General features: G+C 49.5%; 4 protein-coding genes across 4 annotated transcripts; 3 read left to right on the top strand and 1 right to left on the bottom strand.

The window, feature by feature from the left end:
- Positions 1 to 3,606: 3,606 nt before the first annotated feature.
- Positions 3,607 to 5,180, top strand: CGGC5_v015519 (putative phytanoyl-CoA dioxygenase; the record flags this gene model as incomplete). The annotated part of the gene is made up of 9 exons (XM_066153281.1): positions 3,607 to 3,831; positions 3,891 to 4,054; positions 4,117 to 4,223; positions 4,274 to 4,338; positions 4,397 to 4,453; positions 4,516 to 4,602; positions 4,647 to 4,845; positions 4,904 to 4,986; positions 5,049 to 5,180. 9 exons carry the CDS (start codon positions 3,607 to 3,609, stop codon positions 5,178 to 5,180), a joined length of 1,119 nt encoding a protein of 372 aa, XP_066007111.1.
- Positions 5,181 to 7,724: 2,544 nt separating this feature from the next.
- On the top strand, positions 7,725 to 9,320 carry CGGC5_v015518 (Maltose permease MAL31; the record flags this gene model as incomplete). Its single annotated transcript, XM_032028055.1, has 1 exon — positions 7,725 to 9,320. One exon carries the CDS (start codon positions 7,725 to 7,727, stop codon positions 9,318 to 9,320), a length of 1,596 nt encoding a protein of 531 aa, XP_031875635.1.
- Positions 9,321 to 11,780: 2,460 nt separating this feature from the next.
- On the top strand, positions 11,781 to 12,196 carry CGGC5_v015517 (uncharacterized protein; the record flags this gene model as incomplete). Its single annotated transcript, XM_032028056.1, has 3 exons — positions 11,781 to 11,839; positions 11,893 to 11,995; positions 12,050 to 12,196. 3 exons carry the CDS (start codon positions 11,781 to 11,783, stop codon positions 12,194 to 12,196), a joined length of 309 nt encoding a protein of 102 aa, XP_031875636.1.
- A 1,760-nt stretch (positions 12,197 to 13,956) lies between these two features.
- On the bottom strand, positions 13,957 to 15,426 carry vrtE-0 (Cytochrome P450 monooxygenase vrtE; the record flags this gene model as incomplete). The annotated part of the gene is made up of 1 exon (XM_032028057.2): positions 13,957 to 15,426. One exon carries the CDS (start codon positions 15,424 to 15,426, stop codon positions 13,957 to 13,959), a length of 1,470 nt encoding a protein of 489 aa, XP_031875637.2.
- Positions 15,427 to 18,055: the final 2,629 nt, after the last annotated feature.

Here is an 18,055-nt window from a genome sequence, read left to right as displayed (position 1 = left end):
GTTTTAATCAGACATAAATACAATTCTGTATCAAGTTGGAAGGTTTTGCAATGCCACATCGAAGCCGACCGGGTTTCCAACTTCCAGATATGCCCACGACATATCGTCCATATCGCTAAAGATATCAAACATAGCAGGTACAGGCCCCCACGGTTCCCTGCATGCAGCCGATTGATTGGTATCTGAGCCGACTTCATCGTGCAGCTGTTGCTGTGTTACAGCGATGTTTGCATGTTCATCGGTTCTTGCTTCAGGCCCCTGTTGTCTCCGATATTGTGCGACGTTAGCAGACTCGCAGTTTATACGCCCACGGGAGACATGAAGGACGTCTAGATTGCATAGAGTAGCCAGTCCTGTAGAGATTCGGCGGGAGAGAGCTGCAACAACGTCTGCAGATGCCCACTTTTGCCGCAGAATTTGGAGAATGCCACACGCAGCGTCAAAGTCCTCGCGGGCATCTTCCCGTTCAGAACGCAAACGGCTGAACCTGAGTTGCTGATACGAGACCGAGAGCGCGAGGGACACAGCGTAAACAACGGTGGGAAAGGGGTGCAGGGCATTCAGACGTTGTGAATCTCGCATGTGTCTAATAACCTGTATTGCAGACAGCTGCTGTCTGAGGCGTGAGGGCGTTGGAGCCGGTAGTATAGTGACCGATTTGAGTCGGTGAGATAGGATGGCTGTCGTCAGCCAAAAGATATGAAGGGTGGCTAAATAATTTGGTGAATAAGTCAGTAAGTCCCCTGTGAAGCTAGCTTTATATGTAAAATGCAAAGAAACAAAAGCGAGAAGAAACAAAAACACAAACCGACTTGGCCAGTTTTATTTCGCATCCCCGATTTCCCCCATGTCTTTGATCCTGAGGCTTTTTTGGGTGGCAGAAACCGCCCCGCCGTGGCAGTAATCTAAGAAAAAGAACCTACCAAGAGTCGATGACGAAAGTTTCCAGCCTTCCGACTCGTCGACAATCTGTTCAAAGCCGGAATAATCGAAATCAAGGCCATTAATGGAGAGGGGATTCGTCGGGCGGTAAAGTGCAACGGCTTTGGACAGAGTTGTTACTATCTTGAACAAGATATCAAAGGCCACCGATCCGGACTGCTCTGGAGTAAGTGGCTTGATGGCTATATCCACATCGGCTAGAAAGCAGGGCCTCGAATGCATAGAGGAGTTTAATCTATCTAGTATCCATAGACACCAGAAGAGACGCCTCATTTCGTAACCATCATCAACCGGACGACAGAGATGTAACGCAATGCTTTGCGCCGAATGGATGGCTTGTGCGACAAACCCAGAGGCCTGTTCAGCGCCATCAGCTCCTTCGTGATGAAGCGACAAGAGAGCCATAATCCTGATAACCGTTATCTTCCGTAAATGCTTTGTGTTGTGAAGAGTAGAGATGAGAGAGGCGTGTAAGTGGCTGCAAAATTGCCTCGTTGATACCGGTATATTCCCGGCGTGGCGAAGCCTCAGATGTCGCTCGGCAGCTGAAGCCTTTGCAGCTACGAGGCATACAGCATGCGCTAGTGTAACGGGCAATGTTGCCTTTGCTAGACATTGGCGATAATCTTGTTCATTCAACAAGGGTAATATGGGTTGGATATTGTCGAAGTAAATGTCAGAAAGCTTCACGATGGTATCGAAAGCTAAGACGTCGGAGTCAGCAGCACCTCCGACCTCACTCGATGTGTGGTTTCTCCAGGGAGAATCTTGTTGAAAGTCGTTCTGAACGGATCCAAGCCCAGGTTGTGGTTGCACCCAAATGCCCACGATCTCGGGCGACTGGTTCTTTGGTTGCTCACAGTAATTCTCTGCATCCAAGAGTCTTGCTTCTGGGTTCAGATCGCTGACAAAACGTGGCGTGCTTGAGCCCGCATCGACTAAGGGTGATGCAGACGTGAAAGTTCGGCGTATAGAATATATTGGAGGGGGATGCACAGAAGATTGAATGCTGGCGGTCTCGGGAACAGAAGAAACGTCCAAGGCGGAGCCAGAAGTCGGCCCAGGACCAGAGTCGGGCGTATGACGGGATAGTTCATCGTCGCCTTTTGACTTTTCTGACCGCTGGGTTACAGTAGTCGCTTGTTCTACTGCCGGGCCATCTTCAATATCATCATCTATTTCGCAAACATCCTGAGTGATATCGAGTGCACTCGTCTGAATACGTTTCGGGATGACGGCGGGCTTGATGGTCGAAGAGGCCTCTCGGTGCTGGTGATCGCACCGTCTCTGGACAACAGATTATACGGTCAGACATGTGTTTACGGACCACCTTCATGAAACAAGCCTGGCACTCGTCATCACTTAGAGCTGACGCACCTTCTTGTTGCGACACGGTTCGCAAGCAACTCGAGAACGGATATGCTTTCGTCCATCCAAGTTCAACTTTGACTGCGGTACAAAGACGTACTTGGACGACATTTTGTTTTAGTAAGATTTTAGAGCATCTTAGGGGGATAGGATTAATGGGATGAGGGTGTACAGAGTCATCTAGATTAACGGGGGCAATGACAACGAGAGTTTCTTGTCCACGCTGGTGACATCATCTGAGCAGACCCGCCGATACTGGGCTTAAGCCACGTCATTACCTCTGTTTTGGACGTTGATACGAGGCTGATGTGGCATGCAACAATGAAGCTCCGCCGTGGAGATGTGGCAATTTACCGATCGCAAACCCTTGGCGGGAATCTGATAGCGTCTGGGGAAGCGGAGTAAACTGCCTGATGGGGTAGTTCTAGAACCTGGGCTGGATGATCCATTGCCTTAGATGGAAAATCCGGGGAAGGCCAGGAGAAGACGAGCCCTACCGGGAATTGTCAACGTGTGATATGTGGGTTTGCGGCAATAAACCCTATGGTTGCAGCGAGACTGTTCCACTTCTAGACAAACGCTTGGAGAGAATGCAGAAATCGTAGATGTACGTGTGAAAATTGGCCGCGTGAAATATCAGCCGTGTGGCCGGATAAGAAATTATCCGTTCAGTTGGAAACCGCTCGGCCTTTGGTTCCTGAGTATGTCACTGATTCGAGTTTCCGCCCGCTAGAGGTTATGTTGGCAGGGTGAATGATGTGTGCTTGAAATTCATGTGGTACTCACAGCAATTATTCGCATGTCACAATCAGCAGAAGGATGCAGCCCAAGTAAGGTGTCCTTCTGAAACCCTGAGTGAAGGCCGACCTACAACGATAGTAACATGAAAACCGCAACGTAGCTGATCTAGTCTAAGACAGCACCTGAAAGGTTTTGATTTCCCACTCATGCGAATGGCTTTGTAATTCAAGATGTAACACTCCACCATGTGGCCCTCATCACACCCCCTTGGCTCTCTCCACCATGGAGTGCGGGGCCCCGCATCGGTCGAAATTTCCTGTAAAAGCATGCCGACTCAAGAGGCAATGTAGTATGATCTAACCACGCCGTCGCCGGGGAGGAAGTGTCTAAAAAGGTAGCTGAAGGATGAGTCCTTAGGGTTATAATACAAGTCACGCTAGCTGTAGCAAAATAAAGGAGTGCCAAAAATATTCAAACTTGCCGGCGATCTGCTTTTCACTTATTCCGGTAGTCTATGAATTTTGTGCTAAATTGCCCTTCTTCCATTCCCACATCATGTTGCTCAACCACCTGTGCCGTCGCGGAACCCCGTCTTTTTGCAAGCTTCGATCCACCCAAGCCGTTATCCGGGCACAGCCCAAACGGACCATCATCACTTGGTTGGAACAAGATAACTGGGAAGACCCGAAAGGTCCGCTGGGCATCAATCGACCGAGTCCAAAGCTCGCTCCTCTCACACCCGAAAGCCCACAGTGGCTTCACGACCTGCACAAGAGGGGTGTTCGTCATTCTTCAAGTTTACCAAGTAGAAGGCCGGATTATGCTGACAAGCGGACCAGTGGGCACTAGTCAAAGGAGCTGTACCGAAGCAAAGAGCTCTCACGTACGCTGAGAAGGGTGAGGAGTGGCTTGAAGGATTCAAACTGGGATACAAGCGTGATGATCCGTCGACGTGGAGGTCAACGAACATTCCCCGACACCGTTATGGGGGTCTTTTTGACCAGTAAGTCTTACTTGACGCACTCCTTTCAAGTTGTCAGGGATGATTGATTCAAATTGGGCCAGTTTCTCATTTGCCCACGCTCAGTTTGTCTGGGATTGCAAGTCCGAACCCAACGTCCGCCAGATATTTGCAACGATTTGGGGAACCGATAAGCTCACCGTGTCCTTTGGTAACAGATGATCGCCCACTGTTAGACGACGTGAACTAAAATCTTTTCAGATGGGGGCACTTTGGCCTTTCCCACACCGGACGAGCCTGACCACGGCAGGGCACCTTGGCCGCATGTACGCACCACAGCAGCCATCCATGTCCGCTTGTGTGTAATGCTGACCTGAGAACTAGTCCGATCAGAGCGCCTACCGCCCTCATCCTCATTGCATTCAGGGCCTTCTGAACCTAGTATGTGTTCTCAAGATTCATACTAGAAAGTCTAACAAAGCACACTGACTCTGCCTCCGTAGCTTCCCAACGGACCAGAAGATGGCGGTCTGGCTGTCATGGATGGCTCTGCCCCGTTGTTTGAGCAGTACTTCAAAGAACATACACCAGTAAATCTCACACCCAACGTTGTTCTAAGTTGATCCACTGATAGCATGAATATCTGCAGCCCGAAGGTGGTTGGATCAAGCGCGATCTTTTCAATTGGGATGACCAAACACTGAAGTGGTTCGAAGAGCGTGGATGCCGGTGGTTGAAGCCTACTATGGATCCTGGGGACTTCATTCTCTGGGACTCCCGCGCAGTCCATTATGGCGCCGCCCCTATCAATGACAACAAGCGCATGGCTGTTTGTAAGAATAACCGCTGGCTCGCACAATCTTGATATTGCAAAGCTTAACAGCTGTCCAGATACCTGCTACAAGCCCATTGAGTTTCTGTCTGAAGAACAGAGACAGCGCAAAGTGGAGGCTTTCAAGCGTGGCTATATGACTGTAAGCAAAGACATTCTCAAGAAATTAGGTCATGAATGGACAATTATTGACATCAATATCAGTCTCATGATCCCACCGACTTTGTTCTCAAGGAACATCAGATGGCGAAATGGAACATACTCCATCCCTACGGCCCGCCGACTGTCAATAAAACTACACAACAGGCTATTGGAATTATCCCATATGATTCCTAGATTAGCGATCGCATTTAATTGTGTTATGGCAAGGAAGCGGCTGCGCACTGAAATTGCAACAGTGATGCAAATCGTGGGCATATCGTTTGGGTTTCCTCCACTTGTTGATGGACTGCATATGAATGATTAGGGGTATTTTTGACCAACTTATGGGACCACAAAAACCGTGACATCTGTGATCCTCACCAATGATCGCTTCCAGACCGCGGTTGGACACGTCGTATAAGTTCACAGAACAGCAAACAGGCAGCTACTATATGAACTCTGTCCGACCTTGATTTCCTGTGTCTCCGAGAATAAATCATGAAGTGGATGAATGCGTTCGGTGATCGGGTATCAAGTCAAGGCTGATGTGTCACATCGTGACCCCAATCAATCATCACGGAATTCTTATGGTAATCTCCTAATGACACGAGAGTGGATGGTCACTATAGCAGTAATTGCGTTAGCATTAGCATGCATTATGTCTCGGCGGCCATTGAGATTTCTATATATGCCTTGATATACTCAGCAGCTGAATGCGAATCAATCGAAGAAAGCCATAAGAGGTAGTTCTCATAACCAAGCTTTGTGTGTTGTCTGATTCTGTCTCATGTCATCTGTAGTAATTCACGACGTGTATATGAGATACATAACCCATCATCCCCGATTTCCAAGCCTCTATGAACTGAACTGCATGTTGAGTAATAAAACCCAGACCGTGCCGTCTGTGTTAAAAATGTAGACCGATACTTACGGAGCGGCTGTAATATCGTTTACCCCATTTGGTAATCTGCGTGTGTTCTCCACCCCGCAAATCTGCAATGGGGTTGCCGAGCAAGAAGCGCGGAGCACTGAGCGCTCTTGCTTGTAGGTGCTTTTCTTTGGACTTGTGCCTGTTCAATCAATCTAACGTGAGTAGGAAATGACCCAATGAGGTCTGGGAGGGACATGACGAACTGTGCGGATATGCTCCATAAGCACTTTGATCGGCAGATTCTTCTTTCATATTCCGCAAAATGTCTTGCGAGCTGCAGGTACACTCGACAACGTCGCGTTTTTATTATCATCTTCATCAGTATAGGTGCGCCCAGTCTAGGATGGTCAACGAGGTATCAAGCTGGTGCCTTGATCCTCAGAACAGGCGAGGACTTTGAGGAGGTTGCTAGTCACAGCGGTTGATTTCCGCGCCGTCATATCGTCGTGCTACGGTGTCGTGACAAGCTCTTGCGGTCAACTCCCCATCATTTTCTCACATCTCGAAACCATTGGATTGAAGTATGCAGTGGTGCATTTGTCTCCAGTCTTTGACATATCCATCAACCAATAAGATGTAAATCTGGTCGTGCTAGCCTAAGAGGCGAAAGTCATGATGACAGATGCTGCGCTGGGTTCACCTGGCCGTTATTATCCTCTGGAATATGTAAAAGCTGTAGACCAGCAGTTAGTGTGGTAATAACGTCAGCAAACCACAGGTAGAGACACTGAGGGTTACCTTTTGTGACAGCCAGACAAAAGTATTGCTGTAGTATCGCGCAAAGGCGAGGTATTGTAGGAGACGACCCTGTGACCGAGGCCTGAAAAATCCATACTGAGAACGATAGAGGGTGGGACGGCCTACCTACTTGTGACCCACCTTTACCCCAAGAGGAAAACAATTCCGGATGCAACCATTGCTATCACGCTTCCCGGAATAAGGTGACGTGATTTACACTTTCATCTGCTCTAATGAGCAGTATTGCCGCGGGTATCCATGTTGCAAACCCAAGTTCATACCTGTTTTCATTTTACTTGAGTGATACATATATCTAGACTGTAGTGTTTGGGTGATTCGATCGTGAAAGCATAATGCTGTCTGAAGTATTCGTCCCTAACGATTTCCGTGCAAGTAGTATCAGATGGGTTTGAAGAAGAAGTTAGTTAGGTGGCTATTTTTTTATACGTAGAACGTCTTCCCTTATTCCCCCTTGATATTAAGAAAAAGCAAACACCCTTGATTTGTGTAACTTCCCACATATGTTATGAATACTCTTCGCTATACCTATACACTGGGCACTTTTCAAGTCAAGGATTCCGTTCATACGCACCATCATCAGTTACAAAAGCATTAAGAATCCGTGAAGATAATCTCTTCTGATACTTTTTTGGCCCTTTATATGTTGAGATAAAGACTTGCTGATGTCTCGATTATGAGGTAGAATTAAACTCTATGGCCAAAGACATGACTCCGCTTGGGCTTGGATAAAGTTCGGTCTAAAAGCCCACGACCTCTACGATTCATTAAGGCGGAATGCGGGGATTTCCTAAAAGGGAAGGGCATGTACTTGAGATCCTCTAGGGGTTTTGAACAGTGCGGGGAAGAGCATGAGTGAGACCTCTTATATTAGACTTGAATCCTCGGACGATATCGTCTAACAGCTCCCTTAGACATCCAGTAATATCGAGTCCCAAAAAATACAACATTTTGCACACCAATAGTTACTTTTGTTATTCTTTTCGAGGACCATTCTCTCTATTATTATGAATGACACTCGCGACGCTGTTAATGACAGCACCAAAGACGCCATGGAGACGATTCCTAGAGTATCTCTCGTTGAAGGGATCGCAGGGTATCCGGATCAACAACTCCTGAACGATGCGAAAGACGCTACTGAAGCTGAGCACAACCTCACTCTACGAGACGCTCTGAGGGTGTACCCGCAAGCTATTGGCTGGTCTGTTCTCGTATCGACGGCCTGCGTTATGGAAGGCTACGATATGGCTGTCATTGGGCAATTGTTCGCAATGAAAGCATTCCAAAAGCAGTTTGGAGAGCCACTCGACGGCGGATACCAACTCAGTGCAATGTGGCAGACGATCCTCGGCAATGCCGCCTACGTGGGCGTCATATTCGGAATATTACTGAACGGCATCATTTCGGAAAGATTCGGACTGAAAAGGACCATGATTGGCGCTTATGTTGCCATCACAGCTTTCACCTTTATACTGGTTTTCGGTCAGAACAATATGCTTCTTTTGTTGGGGCAGCTTTTATGCGGTATTCCTTGGGGAATCTTCACTGCTGCAGCTCCCACATACGCTTCTGAGGTCTGCCCAACCGTGCTGCGTGGTTACCTCACGACATTTATCAACCTGACATGGGTTATCGGGCAATTGATCTCTGCGGGTGTGTTTAGGGGTGTGCAGGGGATGGATGGAAAATGGGCCTACGGCATTCCTTTCGCCATCCAATGGGTTTGGCCCATTCCTCTGCTCGTTGGCATGTTTTACTGCCCTGAATCTCCATGGTGGCTCCTGCGCAAAGGTCGCATGGACGAGGCCGAGCGCTCTTTGAGGCGCCTATCCTCGAGATCTGCGATGGACATAAGGAAAACCTTGGCTATGATGGCCCAGACGGATCGAGAAGAGAAGGAATCAGAAGGAAGCTCATATTGGGACTGCTTCAAAGGACCCGATAAGCGAAGAACTGAAATTGGCTTTTGTGCGTGGTCAATCCAAGTGTTCGCGGGAATCTCCATGAACCAGTATAACACTTACTTCTTCGAGCAAGCAGGCATGAGTCACCAAACGGCCTTTGATATGAGCATTGGCTACTTCGCAATTGGCTTCTTCGGAACGATCATCTCGTGGTTTCTCATCACACGCTTTGGACGTCGCAGCATCTTCATCGTCGGACTCGGCACCATGTCACTTGTCATGTTTGCTATTGCCTTTGCAGCACTTGCACCAAGCTCAAATAACCCGGCGATGTGGGCGCAGGCAATTCTCCTTGTTGTATGGGTGTTTTTGTATGACGTTTCGGTCGGCCCTCTGGCCTTCTGTATCGTCAGCGAGGTCGGATCGACACGTTTGCGCTCCAAAACTATTGCTATTGGTCGCTGCGCGTTCTACTTCTGGTTCATCATTTTTGGCATCGCCACACCATACCTCCTGAACCCGAGTGAGCTCAACTTGAAAGGGAAGACGTTTTTTGTCTACGGGAGCACATGTTTTCTCTCTGCAGTCTGGTCTTACTTTCGGCTTCCAGAGATGAAAAATCGCACGTATCAAGAGTTGGATATCTTATTCAAGACCGGATTCTCGGCGCGGAAGTCTAAAGACATCAAAATTGACCCATATGCGGAGCCGGAGGCTGTAGCAACTGGGTCAAGTAAGACATAACTCAGCAGTCAATCCTTCACTAGGAGCTAAAGTTAATAAAGCTGAAGTTGTGAACGAATTTCTGGAAATATTCGCGTGTGAGCTTTTAGAATGCCATGTTACGCATGCTATCATTGAAAAGAGGAGTTTTAACTTAGAAACCGGGTCAACACTTTGAATTGAGGCCTGCTGCTAGACCGGATCGACCAGCTGTTGCATCTTCAGGTGGACATACAAGGTGCTGAAACGTTCTGGGTGGGTGACAATGGAATGTGCTTTGCACTCCCATCTTTTCGGTGATTCCGACGTCGGACGCAGAAGCGATGAACGCCTTGCGTCGCTACTCAGACTTCCCACACGATGCTCTTCTGAGTCTTTGCTTATTGACGAACCGACTGGACATTGTTGAAAGCTCTGCGAATCAATCATTGGAAAAGAACAACTCACAGTAGCTAGTTCTCGTCCCTCGCTAGGTTACCTACTCATGGACTCACAAATATTGTCGGTATCTGCAACAGGTGCAGCCTCTTTCATAGTCAAGACATCAAAGTTCATTTCTACCAGTCTACGCAGGCCAAGTCAGCCACGAGACGACGGACGCTCTGAGTGACCAGTGAGATGCAACTTCGTGTCACATCGCACAATTTAAGCCATTACTTTTGCATATGGAATTTAGGAAAGCCGACCGCGATGTGGCATCTACTGACACTTGTTAGGGGGGCAGTAGCTTTGCTAATTTGTTTGTGCCTCTTTGAAGTTGCAGGAAACTTCCGGGCAGAATGGTGTGTGTACGCAGTAGGGAGCTGCGGCACCATCCATGTCTGGTGACGATGTAGACATGGTTGTGTAAGACAAAGCATGCACCCAACAGAGCCATCCCGAGCAAAGGATAACACCTTCATTCAGCGCACGGTTACAGCAACGAGGAAGGGTTATGTTGCATCAACTGTGTGCTCTAAGTCGATATGAGAGCGAGCCAATTCGAGGCGCCGTAACCTCAATCACAAGATGCTACCGTGGACTTCCTTTTGATCCACGGCGTTGGGAGTGCAGCTATGAGTCAGCGCGCGATGGTGTACGTGTCTGCAAACAGATACGTCGCTGTGAACATGAGTTTTGGTTCAATTGTGTTGACAAGCATGGCACACCGGTGGTGACTTCTACTGGTGGATTGTATGATTTGCCGTGAACTTCGTTGTCGCTGCAGGTTTGACCACCAGTGGAAACAACTGCCACGGAAACGCACGAGCGATTAGAGCGCCTTGCGAGGTCAGTACGGACGTAAGATGCGCTAGGCTCAACCGTGCCTCACCGCAAGGGAAAATGGAGGTGATGGACCGTAGCTTTAGACATGACTCGACAAGCCCCACCACCCAGGCATTTATCACGACGCGACTCGCGAGACCCTCGTGACGGAACAGCAGAACAGCCGCTAGCCATGTCATTCTGGACAACTGTCTTCAAAGTATGGTTGCAGTTTTCCTTCGAGGACTGCTATTCTTCATGCAGTCAGAAGCGTGTTAGATTTTACCTCTAGTTGTCTGAGCTTCTACGAAAAGGATTTAGGGTTATGTGAAAGGAGAAGGAAAAGTACTCCTCAGCAAGCCTCTGTGGGGTTCGCAAGACTTAGGGACGATCACAATACCGCCGAGTCAGATGCAAGTAGCCAGACAACGGGGGTGGCCGACAATTTGGATGTGTGAATATGGATCCCCATACGAGTCGACTGAACGCCTTCTGAAGTAAACATTGGGCAGCAGATATTTGGCTACAGCAGCCCTCGTGCACGTACAGCAGCCACCAAATTGTCAAGATGCGGCTTAGCTTCACTGAGGTTGATATCTGGCGTGACGAACTACTCACATAACAACATTGACTGCGGACTCACCCAACTTTGGCTGACCGCTTCAGCCAATTGGCCTTGACAATACCAACTTCCACGACAAGGGGATTCCCAATCCTCGTCCAGTTCAAGTTGTTAACAGGAAATGTTGGCTTGGGGCCAGTATGCTGGGTCTATTACGTTGATATTAAACCCGAATGGCTGATAAATGAAGAACATCCCACACGTACCGTTGTGTGGGAGTCGCCCGACTCGCCGCAATGTCCGTCCTATCCGTATCCGCAGGTGGAAAACCTTAAATCGCTGCCTGTTGTTTACGACGTTGGGAACTGGGTAACCTTTGCTAGATTTCTCGCAGACATGTGCGGGTGATACCAGGATCTTCCAGCCAGTCTATCGGCTCTATGAGAAGCCTTTGAAATTGATGTAGAAGCCCTTGTCAACCCAGAGCAAAAGGATCATTCGGATGGAGACAGATTTGACGCTAAACAGATTGTCAACAGGCGGTGTGTAGAGCGTGACATCGTAGATATTCTTAAATAGATGCATTCCGCCGTCATCTCCGGGACTTCGAATTGTTTCCTTCGTCGACCCTGCCTTTGCAACACGTAAGAACAACCACACACCAACAAGCTACAATGGCTGCCTTTTTGAAGACCCTCGCCCTTGCATTCCTTCTTGTTCAGGTTGCTGAAAGGTAAACGCTTGATTCCCATGAACCAAGACGCATATGCTAATGTCAGACACCAGCAAGGACCACAGCAGCCATAACTGCTGTTTATTGACTGCGGAGGGATGGATTCCAAGGAATGACTGGACGAAGGCGGTGTGTGAAGATCGATGGGGATCAGTGGTGAGTATCTTCATATCTTTTGCTGTCTATCGACCTAGTTAACGCGAGCACTAGGCGACCTTTGATGGCGTAAAGTGCATCCAGAAGCCTGGCAACGTCATCAGCGGCGACGATTTCTTCACTGCATGCAAACTCTATGGGTTGGTAAATGGTTACGAGCAGTGGGAGAGGGGTGCTGGCTACCGGGGCACTTGCTCTTGAACGCACTGAAGGCTTTCAAGCAGACGTAGAGCTCCGAGGTGCGAGCCTCGTCGTGCAAAGGCCTTGTTTCGAAGTGCAGCTCGTCTTGTGCTCATAAATGTTTTGTTTCGGTCCAAATCATCTTGGATGATATTCTGGTATAATACAATAATTACACATTGGGGTGGTCGTTCTTAGACGTTGGAAATCCCTAAAGTCGTCAGCGCTGTCATTCAATCGCACGCGGCAGAGGAACGCACTCATTAATAAAGACGGGCCCTGTTATCAGGATAGCCCGGAGCTATGCCGGTGACACAATTCTGTCCACTGCAGCAGAACATTTCTGTGCTCAGAGGGCGGACTGCGGGACAAGGTGCGGCAGAGCTGGTGATTCCCCACTACTCGCAGTCTTGACAAGTGTTGCGCGCACCGAATCGCTCGGCCCCACTTTGCCAACCACATATGACTTCCTTTTGCCACGCCTGCCCAACGCTTGCTTTTAGATCATAGATGGTTCCTAATTAAGCTTCGAAGACAGCGCAGATACCTGCAATGTGCCTCCCATTGGCGATTGTCCATGGGCAGGAGAGCAGCTCAGTAGCTTAGTGGCGGTCGTGACCCATCACTGAAGCAAGATGCCGCTGGATGAAGTGACGAGAGGATCATGGTGCCCGCCTTCAAGTACCTCGTTCAATGTATAGTCAATATCTGGCGTGGGTTGTGTCGCAGAATCGGAGGCTATCTGTGAGGGGAAAGCCTACATGTGGGAACTAACCGTTTCACAGTCACGCTGTACTTCTCGGCGTCATCAACACGCTCAAAATCATGAAAGGGCGGTGACTTCGGTGGGCTATGGGCTTCACTGGACCACATGGCATCGCTGGGCTACCAAGTCCCCGCCTGGGTTGCACTCTGTATCACGAGCTCTGAGACAGGCTAAATTCCACTGAAACATTTGGAAGAAAGAAAGCGGAGGTAGTTGCATCTATAATTTCATATCTTGTTTTGACCTTTGAAACTCTGACCTTGATTCAATTCAAACGTGAAGTTCATCAGCCTGCTTGCAATGGTTGCTGGCGTTATCTCCGCATCAGTAACGCAATACATATCGCGGAAGTTCTCGCTGGCTCAGGCCCTAAACTCGTACCAATTCAATATCGGCAAGGTCGACAAGGTTTGTGGGATGTCCAACACGACCGAGTGGTCTGCAACAAGTGGTAGTAAAGGCCACAATGTATTTATCGCTAGCCTTTTCCCAGCTCCTTGCAGCGATGATGAGTTCTCATCTAGGACAGTTTCAGTGGCAAGGTTACTGGCTCAACTTGACGCACGGCTTTGGCGAACGGGGTGCACACGTCTCTACACTGTCCGTGGTCCAAGCACGGGGTCTAGAACAACGCCAGCCCGAACGATCCCGAACCAATCCCAAACTGCAATTTAAGAGACACTGATTCTCGACAGTTCGACGGCCATCTGGACAAAAGTATCCATAGCTTACAACTCCTTCGAATATCGAGATCAAGACAAATAAAACGAGGTTAATGAATATCGACAGACAAAGCGTTGCAATGTGAGGTACTCCACCGTAGGTAGAAATACGATCAGGGGAAATAAGCCAGAGAAAATACGGATCGCAATACCTTAAGATTTAGTCCTTTTGTCGTAAACCAATCCAAAAGTCCGGACATTCTTGTCTCACAAACCACGAGTTTTGTAGTTTCCATTCCTCATGGGGTTGAGTAGAGCGGGCCTGCCGATATCTATCGTTAATAAGAGAGATATTAAGGGTTCTCGCACATAATACAGACCTCAAATTTGAGAAAGAAGCTTGGGATCATTTTGAATATTTCGAGTAGGCTGATGTTTTTGCCGATGCAGGTACGGTGGCCTTTTCCAAAGGTAAATGTAGCGGCAGCCATCGTCTTGAAGCGCTTGTCAAACTCCTCTTGGGATTCGTTCCCGTCTTGTAGCCATCGTTCCGGCCTAAACAAATTGGCATCGTCTCCGAACACTTCTTTGTCGTGGTGAACGACCCATGGGGAGGCCCCGACAATGGTTCCCCCCGGTAGGCGGGTTCCGTCCGCAAGCTCAAGCCCCCCCTCAGGCACTATACGCTCGAGTATCAAGCCTACCGCCGGGTGAAGTCGCAGTGCCTCAGAAACAGTGGCGATCAGGTATGTGAGCTGCTGGCTCTGTTTCCAAGATACTGGAATGGACAGCCGACCTTCATCGCGGGCTTCATCAAGTTCGGCCATGAGCTTGGAATAGACCCGAGGACTCCTGGTCGTGTAGTAAAGAATAGCACGTAACGAAATGGCTGTCGTATCAGAACCTGCAAACATGTTTGTGATCATGTAGGAGAGAACTTGGCCGTCGTTAACAATGTCGGGATGAGCCTCTTTGGCACGGAAGAATTTGTGGACAAAGTCCAAGCTCTGTCCATTGAGTTGACATTCATAAGGCTTTTGGTTCTGTTCTGCGATCAATCGCTCTTGTAACCTTCGATTGGCAAACAGAGCTACCGGACCAGTGGAGCGACTGAAACGACAGATGATCGGATTTTTCTTGAGCCAACGGTCTAACCAGGGGACTTGCCCTACGATGGCATTGTAATCCATCGCCGTGTTCAACGCCGCGATGATTCCTTCCAGGTCACGTCCTTCCCGCATGAATCCGAAGGGTCTGCCGCAAGTGAGCTCAGTGATGACATCGAAGGCGTAGAACTGGAACCATTCGAAAAGAGAAACCGGTACTCCGGTACTGGCATATCGAATTTCGAGTTCAGATAGAAGCGACACAATGGCTGAGTCGACGAGCGGCTCGTAGTCGGTCAAGGTCGTCATAGAGTAGGCATTGGCCACGGGCCGTCTGATGCGGGCGTGGAAGGCATCACTGAGCGTCGTAAAGAGTGTTTGGGTCGCTTTTCCGTCAACAAGCTGCTGCTGAACGGCGTAGAAGCCGCTTTTTGGGAATCCATTCTTCACGCTGTAGACCTTTGCGATGTCGGCGGGGTTCCTAATGCTCACCACGCGAGGACCGAGCCGCACGTTGTCGCCAAGCTCATCATGGAGTGCAATTAGGGATGCTTGGTTGTTTCCCTTGCTAACGTTGTAAACGCGGTATAGATTGCTGAGACCTGCCAAGAATGGCCCAGGTACCTTCCGTATGCCAGCTGCGAAGTGGTTGCTCACAAGATGAATGAAGGCCAAGCAACCTGCTGCCAACGCTACTTGGAGAAATGCAATGGCCATTCTGTCAATCTGTTCTGGTAATACGCCGAACCTCACTTTGTTTGAACTTTGATGATAGGAAGTCCGTTTGTTTACTCGTAGATCGAGGAGTGACGATGTAATTCCAAACGTGATTTGAGAGCTAGTTACGTTGTGTTAATATAAGCTTGTTGGAACCTGCCTGCGGTGAGAGCGGGAGAAGATTACGACACATTGTTCTTAAATAACGGTCGGAATGTTGCAATGATACGTTCCGAGCTTTCTGGTCCGGTTTCCGTCTCAGAATGAGGAGATCGCAATGATCGGAATTTCGGAAGGATTGGTAATGTCACTTACCCCGCACACAGAACACGGAAGATTTCGACACAGGTTCTACCACGCGCTTTCAAGACGGCGTATTATTGAACTAACGTTTAGTTCACAGACCAAGTGTCGTTCTTTCATACAATTGAAATGGCGACACATTGACCGAGGCTCGAATGATTTGAGGAACTGAACCTGGTCTGGGTTTTCGATTACGTTTTCTTCAGATCATGCCAGACTAGGTGCAGGTGTAAAGACGCTGTGCAATTCCTTTCATCCATCGAGGACTTCCGAGTTCCCACAAGGGTTCAGGGAACCTTCTTATATGGGACAGTGATGATGTGGATAGATCGACTGTCCGGTTTCCGACCGCGACTTAGAGGCGCAGGGTTTATGGTGGTTGGGGTCTTGGTGATGTAAAGTGCGTTGAAAGCTCGCCATAGGTAACACAACCGCCACGAGGATAACGCAATCAGGCATTTTCGCAAACTGCTGCGTGAAAACAGACATTAGCGGATCATCAGTCTATGCATAGCCCTCGGGGGACCCAGTCCGAGGCATGCGTGCCGACAAGGCCTGGAAGAGCCGCGCATCTGCATAGACGAAGAGGTACGGCGCCGACGTTTCCCCCCCCGGCGCCTGACTTTTCTGCCTCGGCGCCGGCCGCACATCAGCTATCGGGAGACAGTCCGGTGGGTCCTCCTCCAACGCGACCATCCTGACGGCTTGCAACGATGTCACCGCGACGTACTGTTGCGGGGCTTCAAACAGCACATGCCGTGGCACCGACATTGTCGTCAGAGTGCCATTGCCTACCGAGACGACCTCCCTAGTCACCGAACCCGGACTAAATGGGCTCTCTAACATCACGTCCACGATGAACTACTCAGTTATTCCATGCCGGAACGCGTCGTTTGTTTGTTTGTTTTTTTGTTTTGTATTTAACGCCGTGGCGGCAAGGGCGCAGCCGCCCTTGCGGCCGACCTCCCGAAGGGTATGTGGCGTGGAGGGCCGTAGGTTCTCGCTATATACTATACAGTACACGCTGTCCCTCCCGTCCTCCAGATCTTACTCGTGAGTCACTTCCGTGTTCTATCCATCCCTAGTTCCCACTGGTGCCCTAGTTCCGTTACAGTAGTCTGGTCTCCCCTATGAGGTAGACTTTTGTTCGGAGTATAGGTTATGGCCTATCTCTCAGTACTGCGGGCAGATCTTCTGGAAGAAGTTTGTCACGCTAAGGAAGGCCTGGAAGCCTTCATGGTCAGTGATTAGCCCCTTGAAGTAGCGCTCAAGAGATCCTATAGGTCCTATAGGCTCCTGGCGACCATAAGGGTAGAGGGTAGGCCACTGTTGCCTCCTCACTAAGGTCTTTCGGCAGTAGACCAGATGGTCTACTTCCTTAGCCTCCCCGCAAGAGCAGGTGAGCAGTGCTTCTGTATGGTTGAAGCGTTGATGATACTGTTCGAAGTCCCCATGGCCTGATCGGGCTGCTAGGAGATGATGTACGATTACCCGTGGTAAGGCTAGTTCAGGGGGGCAGGCCAGGGTAGCCTTAAGCCCTAGTTGTATATAGCGAGAGGCTGCCTCTTGCCTCCACCATTTCCCATACTGGTGTCGTTTACGCTCTTGAGCAAGCCGCTTGATCCCTGCTAGGGTAGCTAGTAGGCCTCTGGGGACTGGTAGCGTTGTACCCTCCTTAGCTAGGCTATCAGCCTCCTCATTCCCTTTTATCCCTTGGTGCCCTGGGGACCAGTGGGTTTGTATATTGTGTATCCTAGCTGCTTCCTGGATCTCTAGGAAGGCAGCTTGTGAGGATTCCGGGGCCTCACCTCGGATCCCCTGGATAACGCTAGTGTTATCGATACAGATGTGTATAGGCTGGCCTTGGGAAGTCAGGAGGGCCCTTCGGAGCCCTGCCCTCGCCCCCTCTACCTCGCCGTCGAACACTTCCGCAATGCCGAGGCGGCTACACCCTTGAGCTATGCGTTTGTTACTGCGGTAGATAACAAAGCCGAAACCTGTAGCCCCGTTAGGGGCTTTAGAGCCGTCTGAGTAGATGATCGTATGGTTATCTGGCACAGTCTTAAGCCAGTCTTGAAACGCTTTAGCTGCTTTCTCCTTGCTTCGTCCAGCTGTAGGGTCTTGTAGTCCTGAAAGATGCTGCGGCTGTAGGAGTAACGGCCTTGGGCACCTAGGTAGGAGGGCTGCTGTTCTTTGTAGTCTTGTTTGCTGCCGCCCTGGCTGTGAAAGCCTAGGGACTAAAGGGTGCTGTTGGTCAACCTTCTGTAGGCGTGTAGCAAAGCGTAGGCGTGCCCCTTCGAGGGCTACTTTTGCCGTTGGCAGGCCA

Source organism: Colletotrichum fructicola (assembly GCF_000319635.2).
Source record: "Colletotrichum fructicola Nara gc5 chromosome Unknown KSG_Nara_v1_contig10, whole genome shotgun sequence".
NCBI lineage: Eukaryota > Fungi > Ascomycota > Sordariomycetes > Glomerellales > Glomerellaceae > Colletotrichum > Colletotrichum fructicola.
Note: the sequence above shows the minus strand (reverse complement) of the source record. Positions and strands in the feature narration are given on the sequence as shown.